Here is a 17938-nt window from a genome sequence, read left to right as displayed (position 1 = left end):
TACTCTGTTCTAGTTATTATCTCCTCCAGTTTTCCATAAAGGAGTAGTTGGAATTTGTCCTCATTGAACATCATATTGTTTACCGTTGCCCACTGGAAAACTTTGTTTATATCTTCTTGGAGGTTAACCTCGTCCTCAGCAGATGACAGTCTCATGCAGATCCTAGTATCATCCGCAAAGGATGATACGGTGCTGTGATGTACACATCTCTGTCTATGTCTGATATGAGGATAAGGAATAAGATGGGGGCGAGTACTTTGCCTTGTGGAACAGAGCTCTTCACTATGGCAGCCTCCGATTTAAATCTGTTGACCACTACTCTTTGTGTTCGATTTGTTAGGAAGTTGAAGATCCATCTCCCCACTTTCCCAGTTATTCCTTTAGCACGTATTTTATGGGCTATTACGCCATGATCGCATTTGTCAAATGCTTTGCAAAGTCTGTATATATTACATCTGTATTCTGATTTTCTTCCAGTGCATCCAAGGCCATGTCATAGTGATCCAGTAGTTGTGAGAGGCAGGAGCGACCTGCTCTGAACTCATGTTGCCCTGGATTGTGCAGATTTTGGGAATCCAGGTGATTTGCAATCCTGCTTCTTAGAACTCTTTCAAAGATTTTTATGATGTGGGACGTCAGAGCTATTGGTCTATAATTCTTCGCTAATGCTTTACTGCCGCCTTTATGGAGTGGGGCTATATCCATTGTTTTAAGTGACTGTGGAATTTCACCCATGTCCAAGCTCGCGAGAGGGGTTTCTTGCAGTTCTTAATGAAAACGAGTCTGGGCCCGGGGCTGAGTGCATGGGCATGTTGTCAATGGCTTTTTCGAAATCTATCGGAGTTAGGGTAATGTCGGAAATCTGGCATACATTTATGGAGTTTTGAGGCTCATTCATAAAGAAATCATCTGGGCCGTCGATCCTCAGACCGATTAGTGGTTCACAAAACACAGTCATACTGGGATTTCAATATTTCACTCATTTCCTTGTTGTCATCTGTGTAAGTCCCATCCTGTCTGAGTAAGGGCCCGATACTAGATATGGTATTTGCCTTGTTTTTGGCATATGAGGAGAAATATTTTGAATTTCTTTCAATTTCACTAATAGCTTTAAGCTCCTCCTGTCTCTCCTGGTTCCTGTAAGAGTCATTTAACTTAAGTTCGATAATTTCCAATTCCCTGGTCAGCACCTCCTTTCGTGTATCAGATATTCTAGCACTCCTGAGGCACAGTACTCGCTCCCATCTTGTTCCTCATCCTCATATCTGACATAGACAAGGATGTCAGCCACAGCACCATGTCTTCCATTGCAGATGACACCCGAATCTGCATGACAGTGTCTTCCATTGTAGACACTGCAAGGCTCCAGGCGGACATCAACCAAATCTTTCAATGGGCTGCAGAAAACAATGTGAAGTTCGACGATGAGAAATTTCAATTACTCCGATATGGTAAACATGAGGAAATTAAAACTTCATTAGAGTAAAAAACAAATTCCAGCCACACAATAGAGCGCCAAACTAACGTCAAAGACCTGGGAGTGATCATGTCAGAGGATCTCACCTTCAAGGGCCATAACGTTGTATCAATCGCATCTGCTAGAAAAATGACAGGATGGATAATGAGAACCTTCTAAACTAGGGATACCAAGCCCATGATGACACTCTTCAGGTCGCTTGTTCTATCCAGGCAGGAATATTGCTGCACACTAACAGCACCTTTCAAGGCAGGTGAAATTGCTGACCTAGAAAATGTACAGAGAACCTTCACGGCGCGCATAACGGAGATAAAACACCTCGGTTACTGGGAGCGCTTGAGGTTCCTGAACCTGTATTCCCTGGAACGCAGGCGGGAAAGATACATGATTATATACACCTGGAAAATCCTAGAGGGACTAGTACCGAACTTGCACACGAAAATCACTCACTACGAAAGCAAAAGTCTTGGCAGACGATGCAACATCCCCCCCAATGAAAAGCAGAGGTGTCACTAGCACGCTAAGAGACAACACAATAAATGTCAGGGGCCAAAGACTGTTCAACTGCCTCCCAGCATACATAAAGGGGATTACCAATAGACCCCTGGGTGTCTTCAAGCAGGCACTGGTTAAACACTTAAAGTCGGTGCCTGACCAGCCGGGCTGTGGCTCGTACATTGGATTACGTGCAGCCAGCAGTAACAGCCTGGTTGATCAGACCCTGTTCCACCATGAGGCCTGGTCACATACCAGGCCGCGGGGGGCGCTGACCCCCGGAACTCTCTCTCCAGGTAAACTCCAGGTAAACAGGTTGACACGGGCTCCATTCCCAGACGAGGGTGAACCGTATGAGCAAATCTCCTTTCAGCTTCACTTTTCCACCAGTGTTCACATAGCAGTAACTAGGTACCTGGGAGAGCGTACCTGTGGCTGGTCATAAACTAAATTAATATTGTTCTTCATAATATTTCTTTCGTCATCATCATCATGTAGATAAATGAGCTCAGAGAACAGACAGGATGATGAGTTAGACATATACCTTTGATATACCTTTGAAGAGTTTCGAGAGTTTATCTACTCTCTGAGCCCGGCCATGGGCCAGGCTCGTCTGGTGCTTGCTTGGTCAACCAGGCTGTTTCTGCTGGAGGCCCGCTGCCCCACATATCCATCACATTGTGGAGACTTTCCACAATAAAGATACCCAAGTGTTACACAGTTTTATTAACTCATCATCATCATCATCATCATCATCATCATCATCATCATCATCATCATTATCATCATTTTAAAGGTTTCCCAGCCGCCTCGGCTACTCAGTAGTTAAACGGTCATTCGTCTCCCTACACCGACACCTTTAATCCCTGCTAAAAAAGGCTCAGTGCTGTCAGTGTCATCTATTCAAGCCATTCACGGCCTTCGATTCGATGAGAAAGGCTCCACTGACTTTGAATAGCGTGGCCCGGCTTGTGCTCTGGAAAAGGACCTGGGAAAGGAGTTGAAAAGTCGGAAGTTTCCTGAATAACTGCCAGCTTTCCTTTTCTTACTTAATATTAATTTGTAAATATTCAAATATTTTCCTATTAAGCCTTTGAGTCTTAGTTCGGTTGCCTTTGTGGATTCATAGGCTAATGTGCTACCGTTCACATAATGGATATAGAGTGCATTGGATATAGAAACCATTGTCCGTCCACAGGATGGATATGAGGTGCACAATAAACTAGCCACCACGGTCCACAGGATGGATTTGAGAACACAGCTCATGCTGAGGTTATCACTACCATTTCCAGGATGAATATAGGCGTGAGTAACAATCTAACAATTACTGTTTCAAGATTAATAACCATGTATCCCGCAACGTTTCTCCTACACAGTAGGTTTCTTCACTCGAGCACAGAGGAGGCAGCAGAAGCCGTAGGGATGTAAAGAAGATGTAATCAGTCCATCACCCTTGAAGCCGTAATTTTGAGGTGGTCAGTCCCTCAGCCCGGAGAAGAGTTCTGCTCCATGATCTGGAACAATGTGAAACTTTGTTGCTTCAACTTCACACTGTTCCAGACTATGGAGTAAAACTCTTCTCCAGGTTGTGGGACTGACCTTCTCAAAACTCCGTCTTCAAGGGTGATGGACTGATTACGTCTCAACTGCATCTGCTGCCTCCTCTGTACCCTGAGTGAAGAAGCCTACGGTGTCGGAGATACGTTTCGGAATACCAAACTGTCGCACATGTGACTTATTTATCAACTTGTCGGTATTGTATTCAATTATCATATTCATTACCGACAGGAACGACCTGCTGTAAACCCATGCTGTCTGGGTTGTGCAACTGTGCATTGTGCCTTCCTGTACACTGTTCATAGCCTATACAACATACACCTACAGTGCTACACTCCTTCCCCAACATTACTTTTGATACACTTGGAATGTTGCTCAGTGATGACGGCCCCGTTCAGGGCAGGTGAAATATCAGCACTGGAATGTACACATAGAGTCAATAATTTGTTGAAATTACTGGGAACGCCTTATAGTCTTAAGGAGGGGAGAGAGAGAGAGAGAGAGAGAGAGAGAGAGAGAGAGAGAGAGAGAGAGAGAGAGAGAGAGAGAGAGAGAGAGAGAGAGAGAGAGAGAGAGAGAGAGATGATAATAATATATGCCTGGAAAGTACTGGAGAGTCTGTTTCCAAATCAGAGATATGGGAGGAAAGGAAATGCAAAGTAAACCCATTGGAAAGCAGGGGTGAAGTGGACACAATAATGAAACACTGTGTCAAAGTTTCTGACCCCAGACTAGTTAGCATCTTACCAGAAGATATCAGAAACACAGCTGGGACAGGTGTAGAAGTCTTCAAGAGGAAACTATAAAAGTATCTCCATCAGGTGCCAAATCAACCAAGCTGTGATGGATTCGTTGGGCAGCGGGCCACCAGCAGCAACAGCCTGGTTGACCAAGTAAGCACCAGACGAGCCTTTCTCATGGCCGAGCTTTCGGGGTAGAAAAACTGTCGGATCTCATCAGAGGTATATCGAAAGTATAAAGGCATAATAAGTTACCTGAAGACGCTTTGGGGAGGGGTAGGGACATTGAAAATGCATCCTGGTACCAGTTCAGGCTTCCCAGTTGCTGGCTAGATTCACCGGATTGTTGGTACCTGCCACACGTTGTCATGTAGGGGGGCAGGGGTAATGGAACGTAAAAAAAAATGATAAATAAAAGTGAAAATAACGGGGACAGTGAATATTATTACTATTCTACTCAAACACAGTTTATTATTAAGTCCTTGTACAATAATATATTTGGGAACAGAACATTATTGTGGTTTAGATAAATGGGATGGTACATATAAGCAGTGAGACAGGGAATACAGTCAACTTGACGAAACAGAATATAATTTACAATGTAGTTCAGAGGACAGTTCACCACAGGAACTAACTCACAGGTCCCAAGACCTATACAGCACGAGTACTGCTCCAAGCCAGTACTCTGCCCAATGTCTTCAACAGAGAGCCCCATCAGATCAGAGCTCTGCCCCACACTGCAGCTCTGCTTGACTCTCCCTGCTCAGAGCTCTGCACACAGCAGTAGCTCCTCTCGAAGTCCCCTGATCATGCTCTTCCTTGGGCTTATATGGTGGTCCAAGCACCCTCCACAATGAGGTGTGCACCACTTGTACGACCTGACGCCGAGATCTGACGCCAGTGACAAACAAAGGAGCTGAGACTTAAGCCGAAAAGGCGTGGCTGCTTAGTCACTTGCCAAGGCAAGGTGACCATATAATTAGGTCTCCCTAGAGTCCTCACAAGCCCAGCTGAACTACATCACAACGTAGACCGGCGTGTGCACCACAGCCTGGCTGATCAGGAACTGACTTGTGGACTATATCATTTTCCTCTTTAAGATACTCAAAGGTTTGTTGGTAATTCCCTCATGTATGAAAGGAGGTCTGATTGATAATATCTTGATCCTCCAGGTGGCTTGGTCAAGGGCCAGGCCACAAGGGCGCTGACCCCCTGGAAACATCTTTCAGGTATCCTTCAGGTTGCTGAAGAACTTTGGTTCACTTACATTTACTGAACTGTCTCTTGGTGCAATCATCGAACCCCTGTTTCAGGTTTGGTGCCAATTTCTCCAGAATTTTTTCAAGTGTAAATTATGATATAAATGTTTCGCCTGAGTTCCCAGAAGTACAACTGGAAGGATTTCAAGCGTTCCTAGTAATTCAGGTGCTTGACTGAATCTATATGTGCAGTGAAGGAGGCTGTTCGTATAACAGCAGAATTCCAGTTAAATTACAACAATTGACATTAAGACTATCGTCTCTTATTTCGAGAGTTCTAGTTATTCACCCATCAAGGAAGGTTCCTTGATGTTGTTGAGGGGCTCTTGATTTAGGGAATTGGATCTGTGCTCCAGTTCCTCGAATTAAGCCTGAATGCCTTGCACATCCCCCCCAGGCGCTGTATAATCCTCCGAGTTTAGCGCTTCCCCCTTGATTATAATAATAATAATAATCTAGTTATTCAGCTTATCGTTCTCCTCGCGGCTGTAATTATAACGTTGTTTTCAAGAAGAAAGGGAGAAAAAGAAGGAAAAAGAAGAAAAGATAGAAACAGAAAGAAGAGGAAAAAGAAAGAGAAGATAAGAAAAGTAATGATGATAAGGATGATGATTAGTAACAGTCTCAGAGAATATATATCCCAGGATAATCAAAGGAAACTCAGCAGTGTGGCTTAACAGTCTACACATTCTTAGTTTCGTATTTTTTATAATAATAATAATAATAATAATAATAATATCTTTATTTACTACAAGTACATGTAAATGGTATACAGACCATAGCTGACATCAATGACATACTACTATATAGAAAGCCGCTTTTTATGCTCGGCATGTCGGGCAAATTAGGTCAGTGTCCCAGGATGCGACCCACACCAGTCCACTAACACCCAGGTACCCATTTTACAGATGGTGAACATAGACAACAGGTGGAAAGAAACACGCCCAATGTTTCTACTCTGGCTGGGAATCGAACCCAGGCCCTCGCCGTGTGAAGCGAGAGTGTTAACCACCAGGCCACCAAAGAGCAAGTCTGTTTATTTTTAATTATATATTTGCTGCTAGGTAACAAGGATAATAAGTATTAAGTAAGTTTATCTAGGTACAAGTACACATAACTACAGTTAAACAAATTATCATATATAAGTTTCATGTGTAAATTACTTAGGATAACTGGATAACCCCCCAAAAAGACTGACAAAGTGATTTGTTTCCACTGGTTTTTTTTTTCAGCCGTAAACTGATCGCTGCTCTACCTCTGGGCTACAAGGTGAGCACAGCAGCATCATGACGCCGACAGTTAACGTAATAATCCAGGGCAACATGGGTTCAGGGCAGGTCGCTCCTGCCTCTCACAACTACTGGATCACTATGACATGGCCTTGGATGCACTGGAAGAAAGTCAGAATGCAGATGTAATATACACAGACTTTGCAAAAGCATTTGACAAATGCGATCATGGCGTAATAGGCCATAAAATACGTGCTAAAGGAATAACTTGGAAACTGGGGAGATGGATCTTCAACTTCCTAACAAATCGAACACAAAGAGTAGTGGTCAACAGAGTTAAATCGGAGGCTGCCATAGTGAAGAGTTCTGTTCCTTATCCTCATATCAGACATAGACAGAGATATACATCACAGCACCGTATCATCCTTTGCGGATGATACTAGGATCTGCATGAGGCTCTCATCTGCTGAGGACGAGGTTAACCTCCAAGAAGATATAAACAAAGTTTTCCAGTGGGCAACGGTAAACAATATGATGTTCAATGAGGACAAATTCCAACTACTCCGTTATGGAAAACTGGAGGAGATAATAACTAGAACAGAGTATACTACAGACTCTGGCCATACAATAGAGCAGAAAAATAATGTAAGGGATCTGGGAGTAGTAATGTCTGAGGATCTCACTTTCAAGGATCACAACAGTGCCACGATCGCACGTGCAAAGAAAATGATAGGATGGATAATGAGAACTTTCAAAACGAGAGATGCCAAGCCAATGATGATCCTTTTCAAATCACTTGTTCTCTCTAGGCTGGAATACTGCTGTACATTAACATCTCTATTCAAAGCAGGTGAAATCGCAGATCTGGAGAGTGTACAGAGATCCTTTACTGCACGTATAAGTTCTGTCAAGCACCTTAACTACTGGGAACACTTGGAAGCACTTGACTTGTACTCGTTGGAACGCAGGAGGGAGAGATATATCATAATCTACACTTGGAAAATCTTGGAAGGAATGGTCCCAAATCTGCACACAGAAATCACTCCCTACGAAAGTAAAAGACTGGGCAGGCGATGCAAAATGCCCCCAATAAAAAGTAGGGGCGCCATTGGTACACAAAGGGAAAACACCATAAGTGTCCGGGACCCAAGACTGTTCAACAGCCTCCCATCAAGCATTAGGGGAATTGCCAATAAACCCCTGGCTGCCTTCAAGAGAGAGCTGGACAGATACCAAAAGTCAGTGCCGGATCAGCCGGGCTGTGGCTCGTACGTTGGACTGCGTGAGGCCAGCAGTAACAGTCTAGTTGATCAGGCCCTGATCCATCGGGAGGCCTGGTCATGGACCGGGCCGCGGGGGCGTTGATCCCCGGAATAACCTGCAGGTAACATCCAGGTAAACAACAGGGAAGTAGAGAGCGTCCTTGAAGAGTGTTTCAGAGTTGTGTGACTGTGTCTCAACCCTGTGGTCAGCCTCTTCCCTGGAAGTGCACGTCACCACACTGCCGTCCACCTTCCCTGCCAAAGGCCTTCTCTATAAGACAAATCCCCAGACATTAGTAAGACAAATAGTTCTCGGGATTAATGGCTATCAGAAGCTGGTGCGGCAGCAGCTGTTCTCGGCTGCTGCTGATCTAAATAATAATAATAATAATAATAATAATAATAATAATAATAATAATAATAATAATCAATCACAGAGCAGGCGAGGCTTGAACTCATAGGCCAGGGCATCAGTACAATCGCGTTATTACGCTTTTGTGAGCAATAATAGCAATAATAATTAGAATAACGAAAAGAAGAGAACAGCCATAAATTACATTAACCACAGTAACAACAAAACAGCAAAACAGACTTTCTTTGGATTATTAACCTCGGATGCTTAATGTCACAGGATAACCCAAAGCCAAGCAGCCTGTATTATTTTAGTTGGCGCCCTTAGGTCGACTCCATGAATACCACCCACAACAGCAGACTAAGTCCTGGGTGTATCTGCTAGGTGAACAAGGGCAGTAAGTGTTAGGAGAGTTGCCTACACGTCTCTTCCCTCCTGGGAGCTTTCAACTGTGAACTGAGCAGCGCTACCATTGAGCATCAAGGTGCGTTTAGAATGACTCGTTAGCCATTGTGATTACGGAACGACACTAGGAACGGCTAATCTATAATCATTCTTCTTCTAAAAAGCTTCTAACGTTAAACTCCGTCAGAGTTTAATACCCAAGCTGCTTATAACCCCAGTGCAGCGAGTTTTCTGTATTCAAACGTGGAAGGTAACTCCCACCATCAGCTGGGTTTTAGCCAGGCATCCCCGGGTCCTCGTTGGCTACCGTACATACACACGTAAACAACATTAATATTGTATTGTATCCTCCACAATATAAACGATCTAACCATCAGTATGTAGCCTAATGTTCTAATCCTGTTACATGCTTAACATGAGACGTGAATAGCAACACCTTTACTAAATGGAATCTAATTCTTCGACAAACTACATCCGATTTGTCATCTGACAGTGATCCCGTTTTTTTTAATCGCCTGGGATTTATTTAATACTTTCGAATTAAATATTTTTCTAGAACAGGGTTTTATTCTTGTGCATAATAACATCTATGTTCATCAGTAGTGGGACAGGAGGCCAGCATATTAACTGTTCCCATTACAGTACTCACTTAATTGTGGTTGCAGGAGTCGAGTCTCAGCTTCTGGCCCCGCCTCTCCGCTGGCCGCTACTTCTGGATACCTGTGTCCTGCCATTCCTGTTCTTAAAACGACACGAGGATCCTGCCTCTATCACTTTTCTGTCTAGGTCATTCCACTTAAAGAAAGAAGTATATCTTAACATCCCTGTGCTACATCTGTCTTTTTGACCTCCAGCTGTGCGATCGTGTACCTGAGCTCCGCCTCTCAAACAGATCTTCCTGTTCACCTTGCCATTTGGTCTCAGTATTTTGTATGCCGCAATCAGGTCATCTCTTGTTCTTCTGTTCTCTATTGCCGTTATGTAGAGCTTATCTAGTCTCTCCTCACAGCCTCTTCTCCTCAGTTCTGGGACTAATATCGTTTCATATCTTTGCACTTTTTCTATTTTCTTTGCATGTTTTATTAGATGCGGGTTCTATATTGGCGCTGCGTACTCCAAAAAGAGCCAGTTATATGCCGTGTACAGTGTCAAGAGTGCCTCCTTGTTAGGTTCCTGAAAGCTCCCCTTAAATCTGACATCTGCAGCAGTTATTAGGTTGATAATTCACTGGTCAACAATTTTTGGAAAATTCTATGCATCTTTAATGAGATTAGTTAATTCTTCTGTATTTTCATGTTCTGAATCCAAATATCACATTGAAAATGCTTATTGGCCATATGTTTAAAGATACAAGACATGTAATACGTATTTGATTATTATATTATAACGTACACTATGTGTCAGTATGTTTTAAACTCTAATCCGTACCTACTCTCTGCCTTTTTATTTGACACTTATAGTGGTCTGAAGAATCGTCTCTTGCCAATGCCCAGCAATAGTCTGCAAGCATTCTTGTGCCCCATTTGCCCTGGTACAATTTTTCCATTGGTGAAATATCTTGGTGAAACCTTTCACCATGTTCGTCACTAACTGCTTCACAGTTCACTGGAAAAAAGTCTCAATGTGAGTCCAAAAAGTGCATTTTAAGTGACATGTTACATCCCATGTTCTTGTAAGCCTTAATGAAGTTTTCCACCAATTCTTCATAGTTGCCTTCCCATATGTTTCCGAGAAATCTCTTCACCACTAACTTGAATGTCTCCCAAGCAGCTTTCTCCTCCCCATGAAGGTCTGATTCAGTCACTATCTTTATGAAGCTATAGAATCTGAGGACCATTGAAGACTCCCTCTCTTATCTTAGCGTCGCTCAGTGAGAGGAATTTTGATGTTAAATACTTGAATCCCTGACCGGATTTGTCCATAGCTTTTACAAAGTTTTTCATGAGCTCCAGTTGTATGTGTAGTGGTGGTAGAAAAATTTTGTTTAGTTCAATGAAAGGTGGATGTTAAACATTTTTTATCTCAGGCTCTAATGAATGATGTGGCCAGTCTCTCCTGATGTAATGGGAACTTCTTGCACGGCTCTCCCATTCTCATAGAAAGCAGCAGTACTTGGTGTTTGTCTGCGAAAATCACCTACCTTTCACCTCAAAATATAAACTTGCATAGCACAATCACCTTCTATGACTGCTGGAACAATAATGAAGGTCAGTGAGACTGTGAGCGTGGTAAGAAACACACTGCCGCAAGTCTGTTGGAACCTGTTGTGACACGTAGGTGTATATTGAAAAGTAGAGCTAACAAGCAATTTTAACCATAGGATTCACATTTCATTATAATGAAATGTGGATCCCAGGATACACTCTTTTTAGATGCAACCATAAAAACTTGCAGCAAGGGGAGGGGGAGAATGAAAAGCACGAAAGGGTCATTGTATGCAAAATGCAAGAGGATACCTGGAGGTTACCTGGAGGTTATTCCGGGGATCAACGCCCCCGCGGCCCGGTCTATGACCAGCCCTCCCGATGGATCAGGGCCTGATCAACTAGGCTGTTACTGCTCACCGCACGCAGTCCAACGTACGAGCCACAGCCCGGCTGATCCGGCACTGACTTTAGGTATCTGTCCAGCTCTCTCTTGAAGGCAGTCAGGGGTTTATTGGCAATTCCCCTAATGCTTGATGGGAGGCTGTTGAACAGTCTTGGGCCCCGGACACTTATGGTGTTTTCCCTTAGTGTACCAATGGCGCCCCTACTTTTTATTGGGGGCATTTTGCATCGTCTGCCCAGTGTTTTACTTTCGTAGGGAGTGATTTCTGTGTGCAGATTTGGGACCATTCCTTCCAAGATTTTCCAAGTGTAGATTATGATATATCTCTCCCTCCTGCGTTCCAACGAGTACAAGTCAAGTGCTTCCAAGCGTTCCCAGTAGTTAAAGTGTTTGACAGAGCTTATACGAGCAGTAAAGGATCTCTGTACTCTCTCTAGATCTGCGATTTCATCTGCTTTGAATGGAGATGTTAATGTACAGCAGGATCAACAAAAAGAATGAAAGAAACATATTAGAGATCAATATGTGATAAGGTCAAGTGACAGATCAATTAAAGAAAGCAGTAAGGCATCTCGACGACTAGGAAAACGATGGGGTGGATAATAAAAACTTTCAAAATGGGAAATAATGCCAGTGGTGCCACTCTTCAAAGCGCTTGCTCAGTGCTGAGGTAATTAAGAAAGGTAAAATCTCCTGGATTCCTGGATTTAATGTACTGAATCTTTAGATTTTTTAATATGAGTATTTGACATTTCTAGTACATCCTGGAAATAGTTTTAATATATTCCTCTTTTAAATAATTTTGCTGATCTTAAAAGAGAAACACAACACCAACTAGGTGGTAGAACAAGTGGAAAACAACACCATCATTTTTTGGGAAACCACCTGGATTCCCAAAAACTGCACAATCCAGGGCAACATGGGTTTAGGGCAGGTCGCTCCTGCCTCTCACAACTACTGGATCACTATAATATGGCCTTGGATGCACCGGAAGAAAATCAGAATGCAGATGTAATATACACAGACTTTGCAAAAGCATTTGACAAATGCGATCATGGCGTAATAGCCCATAAAATAAGTGCTAAAGGAATAACTGGGAAAGTGGGGAGATGGATCTTCAACTTCCTAACAAATCGAACACAAAGAGTAGTGGTTAACCGAGTTAAATCGGAGGCTGCCATAGTGAAGAGCTCTGTTCCACAAGGCACAATACTCGCCCCCATCTTATTCCTCATCTTCATATCAGACATAAACAGAGATATACACCACAGCACCGTATCATCCTTTGCGGATGATACTAGGATCTGCATGAGGCTGTCATCTGCTGAGGACGCGGTTAATAACCTCCAAGAAGATATAAACAAAGTTTTTTAGTGGACAACGGAAAACATTATGATGTTGAATGAGGACGAATTCCAGCTACTCCGTTATGGAAAACTGGAGGAAATAATAACTAGAACAGAGTATACCACAAATTCTGGCCATATAATAGAGCGGAAACATAACGTAAGGGATTTGGGTGTAGTAATGTCTGAGGATCTCACTTTCAAGGATCACAACAGTGCCACGATCACAAGTGCAAAGAAAATGATAGGATGGATAATGAGAACTTTCAAAACGAGAGATGCCAAGCCAATGATGATCCTTTTCAAATCACTTGTTCTCTCTAGGTTGGAATACTGCTGTACGTTAACATCTCCATTCAAAGCAGGTGAAACTGCAGATCTAGAGAATGTACAGAGATCCTTTACTGCACGTATAAGTTCTGTCAAGCACCTTAACTACTGGGAACGCTTGGAAGCACTTGACTTGTACTCGTTGGAACGCAGGAGGGAGAGATGTATCATAATCTACACATTGAAAATCTTGGAAGGAATGGTCCCAAATCTGCACACAGAAATCACTCCCTACGAAAGTAAAAGACTGGGCAGGCGATGCAAATTACCCCCGATTAAAAGTAGGGGCGCCATTGTTACACTAAGAGAAAGCACCATAAGTGTCGAGACCCAAGACTGTTCAACAGCCTCCCACCAAGCATAAGGGAAATTACCAATAAATCCCTGGCTGCCTTCATGAGAGAGCTGGACACATACCTAAAGTCAGTGCCGGATCAGCCGGGCTGTGGTTCGTACGTTGGACTGCGTGCGGCCAGCAGTAACAACCTGGTTGATATGGCCCTGATCCACCGGAAGGCCTAGTCGTGGACCGGACAGCGGGTGCGTTGATCCCCGGAAAAACCTCCAGGTAGACTTTGGGTAGGTGGTAGAACAGGTGAAACACAACACCATCTAGGTGGTAGAACAAGTGAAACAACACCATCTAGGTGGTAGAACAAGTGAAACAACACCATCTAGGTGGTAGAACAGGTGAAACACAACACCATCTAGGTGGTAGAACAAGTGAAACAACACCATCTAGGTGGTAGAACAAGTGAAACAACACCATCTAGGTGGTTGAACAAGTGAAACACAACACCATCTAGGTGGTAGAACAAGTGAAACACAACCCCATCTAGGTGGTAGAACAAGTGAAACACAACACCAACTAAGTGGTTGAACAAGTGAAACACAACACCATCTAAGTGGTAGAACAAGTGAAACACAACACCAACTAAGTGGTTGAACAAGTGAAACAACACCATCTAGGTGGTAGAACAGGTGAAACACAACACCATCTAGGTGGTAGAACAAGTGAAACACAACACCATCTAGGTGGTAGAACAAGTGAAACACAACACCATCTAGGTGGTAGAACAAGTGAAACACAACACCATCTAGGTGGTAGAACAAGTGAAACACAACACCATCTAGGTGGTTGAACAAGTGAAACACAACACCATCTAGGTGGTAGAACAAGTGAAACACAACACCATCTAGGTGGTAGAACAAGTGAAACACAATACCATCTAGGTGGTAGAACAAGTGAAACACAACACCATCTAGGTGGTTGAACAAGTGAAACACAACACCATCTAGGTGGTTGAATAAGTGAAACAACACCATCTAGGTGGTTGAATAAGTGAAACACAACACCATCTAGGTGGTAGAACAAGTGAAACACAACACCATCTAGGTGGTAGAACAAGTGAAACACAACACCATCTAAGTGGTAGAACAAGTGAAACACAACACCATCTAGGTGGTTGAACAAGTGAAACAACACCATCTAGGTGGTAGAACAAGTGAAACACAACACCATCTAGGTGGTTGAACAAGTGAAACACAACACCATCTAGGTGGTAGAACAAGTGAAACACAACACCATCTAGGTGGTTGAACAAGTGAAACACAACACCATCTAGGTGGTAGAACAAGTGAAACACAACACCATCTAGGTGGTAGAACAAGTGAAACACAACACCATCTAGGTGGTAGAACAAGTGAAACACAACACCATCTAGGTGGTAGAACAAGTGAAACACAACACCATCTAGGTGGTTGAACAAGTGAAACACAACACCATCTAGGTGGTTAAACAAGTGAAACACAACACCATCTAGGTGGTAGAACAAGTGAAACACAACACCATCTAGGTGGTTGAACAAGTGAAACACAACACCATCTAGGTGGTTGAACAAGTGAAACACAACACCATCTAGGTGGTTGAACAAGTGAAACACAACACCATCTAGGTGGTAGAACAAGTGAAACACAACACCATCTAGGTGGTTGAACAAGTGAAACACAACACCATCTAGGTGGTTGAACAAGTGAAGCACAACACCATCTAGGTGGTTGAACAAGTGAAGCACAACACCATCTAGGTGGTTGAACAAGTGAAGCACAACACCATCTAGGTGGTTGAACAAGTGAAACACAACACCATCTAGGTGGTAGAACAAGTGAAATAGAACACCATCTAGGTGGTAGAACAAGTGAAACACAACACCATCTAGGTGGTTGAACAAGTGAAACACAACACCATCTAGGTGGTTGAACAAGTGAAACACAACACCATCTAGGTGGTAGAACAGGTGAAACACAACACCATCTAGGTGGTAGAACAGGTGAAACACAACACCATCTAGGTGGTAGAACAAGTGAAACACAACACCATCTAGGTGGTAGAACAAGTGAAGCACAACACCATCTAGGTGGTAGAACAGGTGAAACACAACACCATCTAGGTGGTAGAACAAGTGAAACACAACACCATCTAGGTGGTTGAACAAGTGAAACAACACCATCTAGGTGGTAGAACAAGTGAAACAACACCATCTAGGTTGTAGAACAAGTGAAACACAACACCATCTAGGTGGTTGAACAAGTGAAACAACACCATCTAGGTGGTAGAACAAGTGAAACACAACACCATCTAGGTGGTAGAACAAGTGAAACACAACACCATCTAGGTGGTAGAACAAGTGAAACACAACACCATCTAGGTGGTAGAACAAGTGAAACACAACACCATCTAGGTGGTAGAACAAGTGAAACACAACACCATCTAGGTGGTTGAACAAGTGAAACACAACACCATCTAGGTGGTTGAACAAGTGAAACAACACCATCTAGGTGGTAGAACAAGTGAAACAACACCATCTAGGTGGTAGAACAAGTGAAACACAACACCATCTAGGTGGTAGAACAAGTGAAACAACACCATCTAGGTGGTAGAACAAGTGAAACACAACACCATCTAGGTGGTAGAACAAGTGAAACAACACCATCTAGGTGGTAGAACAAGTGAAACACAACACCATCTAGGTGGTTGAACAAGTGAAACACAACACCATCTAGGTGGTAGAACAAGTGAAACACAACACCATCTAGGTGGTTGAACAAGTGAAACACAACACCATCTAGGTGGTAGAACAAGTGAAACAACACCATCTAGGTGGTAGAACAAGTGAAACAACACCATCTAGGTGGTAGAACAAGTGAAACACAACACCATCTAGGTGGTAGAACAAGTGAAACACAACACCATCTAGGTGGTAGAACAAGTGAAACACAACACCATCTAGGTGGTAGAACACGTGAAACACAACACCATCTAGGTGGTAGAACAAGTGAAACACAACACCATCTAGGTGGTAGAACAAGTGAAACAACACCATCTAGGTGGTAGAACAAGTGAAACACAACACCATCTAGGTGGTAGAACAAGTGAAACACAACACCATCTAGGTGGTAGAACAAGTGAAACACAACACCATCTAGGTGGTAGAACACGTGAAACACAACACCATCTAGGTGGTAGAACAAGTGAAACACAACACCATCTAGGTGGTAGAACAAGTGAAACACAACACCATCTAGGTGGTAGAACAAGTGAAACACAACACCATCTAGGTGGTAGAACAAGTGAAACACAACACCATCTAGGTGGTAGAACAAGTGAAACAACACCATCTAGGTGGTAGAACAAGTGAAACACAACACCATCTAGGTGGTAGAACAAGTGAAACACAACACCATCTAGGTGGTAGAACAAGTGAAACAACACCATCTAGGTGGTAGAACAAGTGAAACACAACACCATCTAGGTGGTAGAACAAGTGAAACACAACACCATCTAGGTGGTAGAACACGTGAAACAACACCATCTAGGTGGTAGAACAAGTGAAACACAACACCATCTAGGTGGTAGAACAAGTGAAACAACACCATCTAGGTGGTAGAACAAGTGAAACACAACACCATCTAGGTGGTAGAACAAGTGAAACACAACACCATCTAGGTGGTAGAACAAGTGAAACACAACACCATCTAGGTGGTAGAACAAGTGAAACAACACCATCTAGGTGGTAGAACAAGTGAAACACAACACCATCTAGGTGGTAGAACAAGTGAAACACAACACCATCTAGGTGGTAGAACAAGTGAAACAACACCATCTAGGTGGTAGAACAAGTGAAACACAACACCATCTAGGTGGTAGAACAAGTGAAACACAACACCATCTAGGTGGTAGAACAAGTGAAACACAACACCATCTAGGTGGTAGAACAAGTGAAACACAACACCATCTAGGTGGTAGAACAAGTGAAACACAACACCATCTAGGTGGTAGAACAAGTGAAACACAACACCATCTAGGTGGTAGAACAAGTGAAACACAACACCATCTAGGTGGTAGAACAAGTGAAACAACACCATCTAGGTGGTAGAACAAGTGAAACACAACACCATCTAGGTGGTAGAACAAGTGAAACACAACACCATCTAGGTGGTAGAACACGTGAAACACAACACCAACTATTTTTTTTTTAAATTACTTAATTTTTGTTTCAGTTGGTCAGTGTGATGTTGCGGCAGCAGGATGATGGTAATGATGATGATGATGATGATGATGATGATGACGATGATGATGATGCCTCTTGTCACCACAACATAAACTGTGTCGGGGTAAGTAGGCCTAAGGCCTTCATCTCATCCAATGTGGATCCTGATTTGCATTTTCCTGCTGGTTACAGAAGATTCCAGAGGTCACTACCAGGACATAAACCAGGTCTCTTTTGTGATGGCCTGATCAACCAGGCTACTGGTGCTTGCTGCATGTAGTTCGTCTTAGGCACCACAGGCCGGTTGATCAGAAACTAACATGGGGAACTTACTCAGTTGCCACGAAGCTGCTTCTAATACTGCTTATGTGAGAAGGGATTGAGTT

The 17938-nt window shown here is 43.1% G+C and overlaps 1 protein-coding gene across 2 annotated transcripts in view; it reads left to right on the top strand.

The window, feature by feature from the left end:
- Positions 1-17938, top strand: part of LOC128693290 (uncharacterized) — a 74664-nt gene that overhangs the window by 18955 nt on the left and 37771 nt on the right. Inside the window, exon 2 of one of the 2 annotated variants that reach the window (XM_053782893.2) lies at positions 17563-17676. The exons of the other annotated variant lie outside the window; for it this stretch is intronic. Coding sequence (XP_053638868.2) covers positions 17563-17676 — 114 coding nt within the window. The remainder of the gene's footprint in view (positions 1-17562; positions 17677-17938) is intronic. 2 annotated transcript variants of the gene reach the window in all.

The sequence above is a fragment of the Cherax quadricarinatus genome, chromosome 90, assembly GCF_038502225.1.
Source record: "Cherax quadricarinatus isolate ZL_2023a chromosome 90, ASM3850222v1, whole genome shotgun sequence".
In the NCBI taxonomy this organism is placed as follows: Eukaryota; Metazoa; Arthropoda; class Malacostraca; order Decapoda; family Parastacidae; genus Cherax; species Cherax quadricarinatus.
This window is presented reverse-complemented; position numbering and strand designations above follow the sequence as displayed.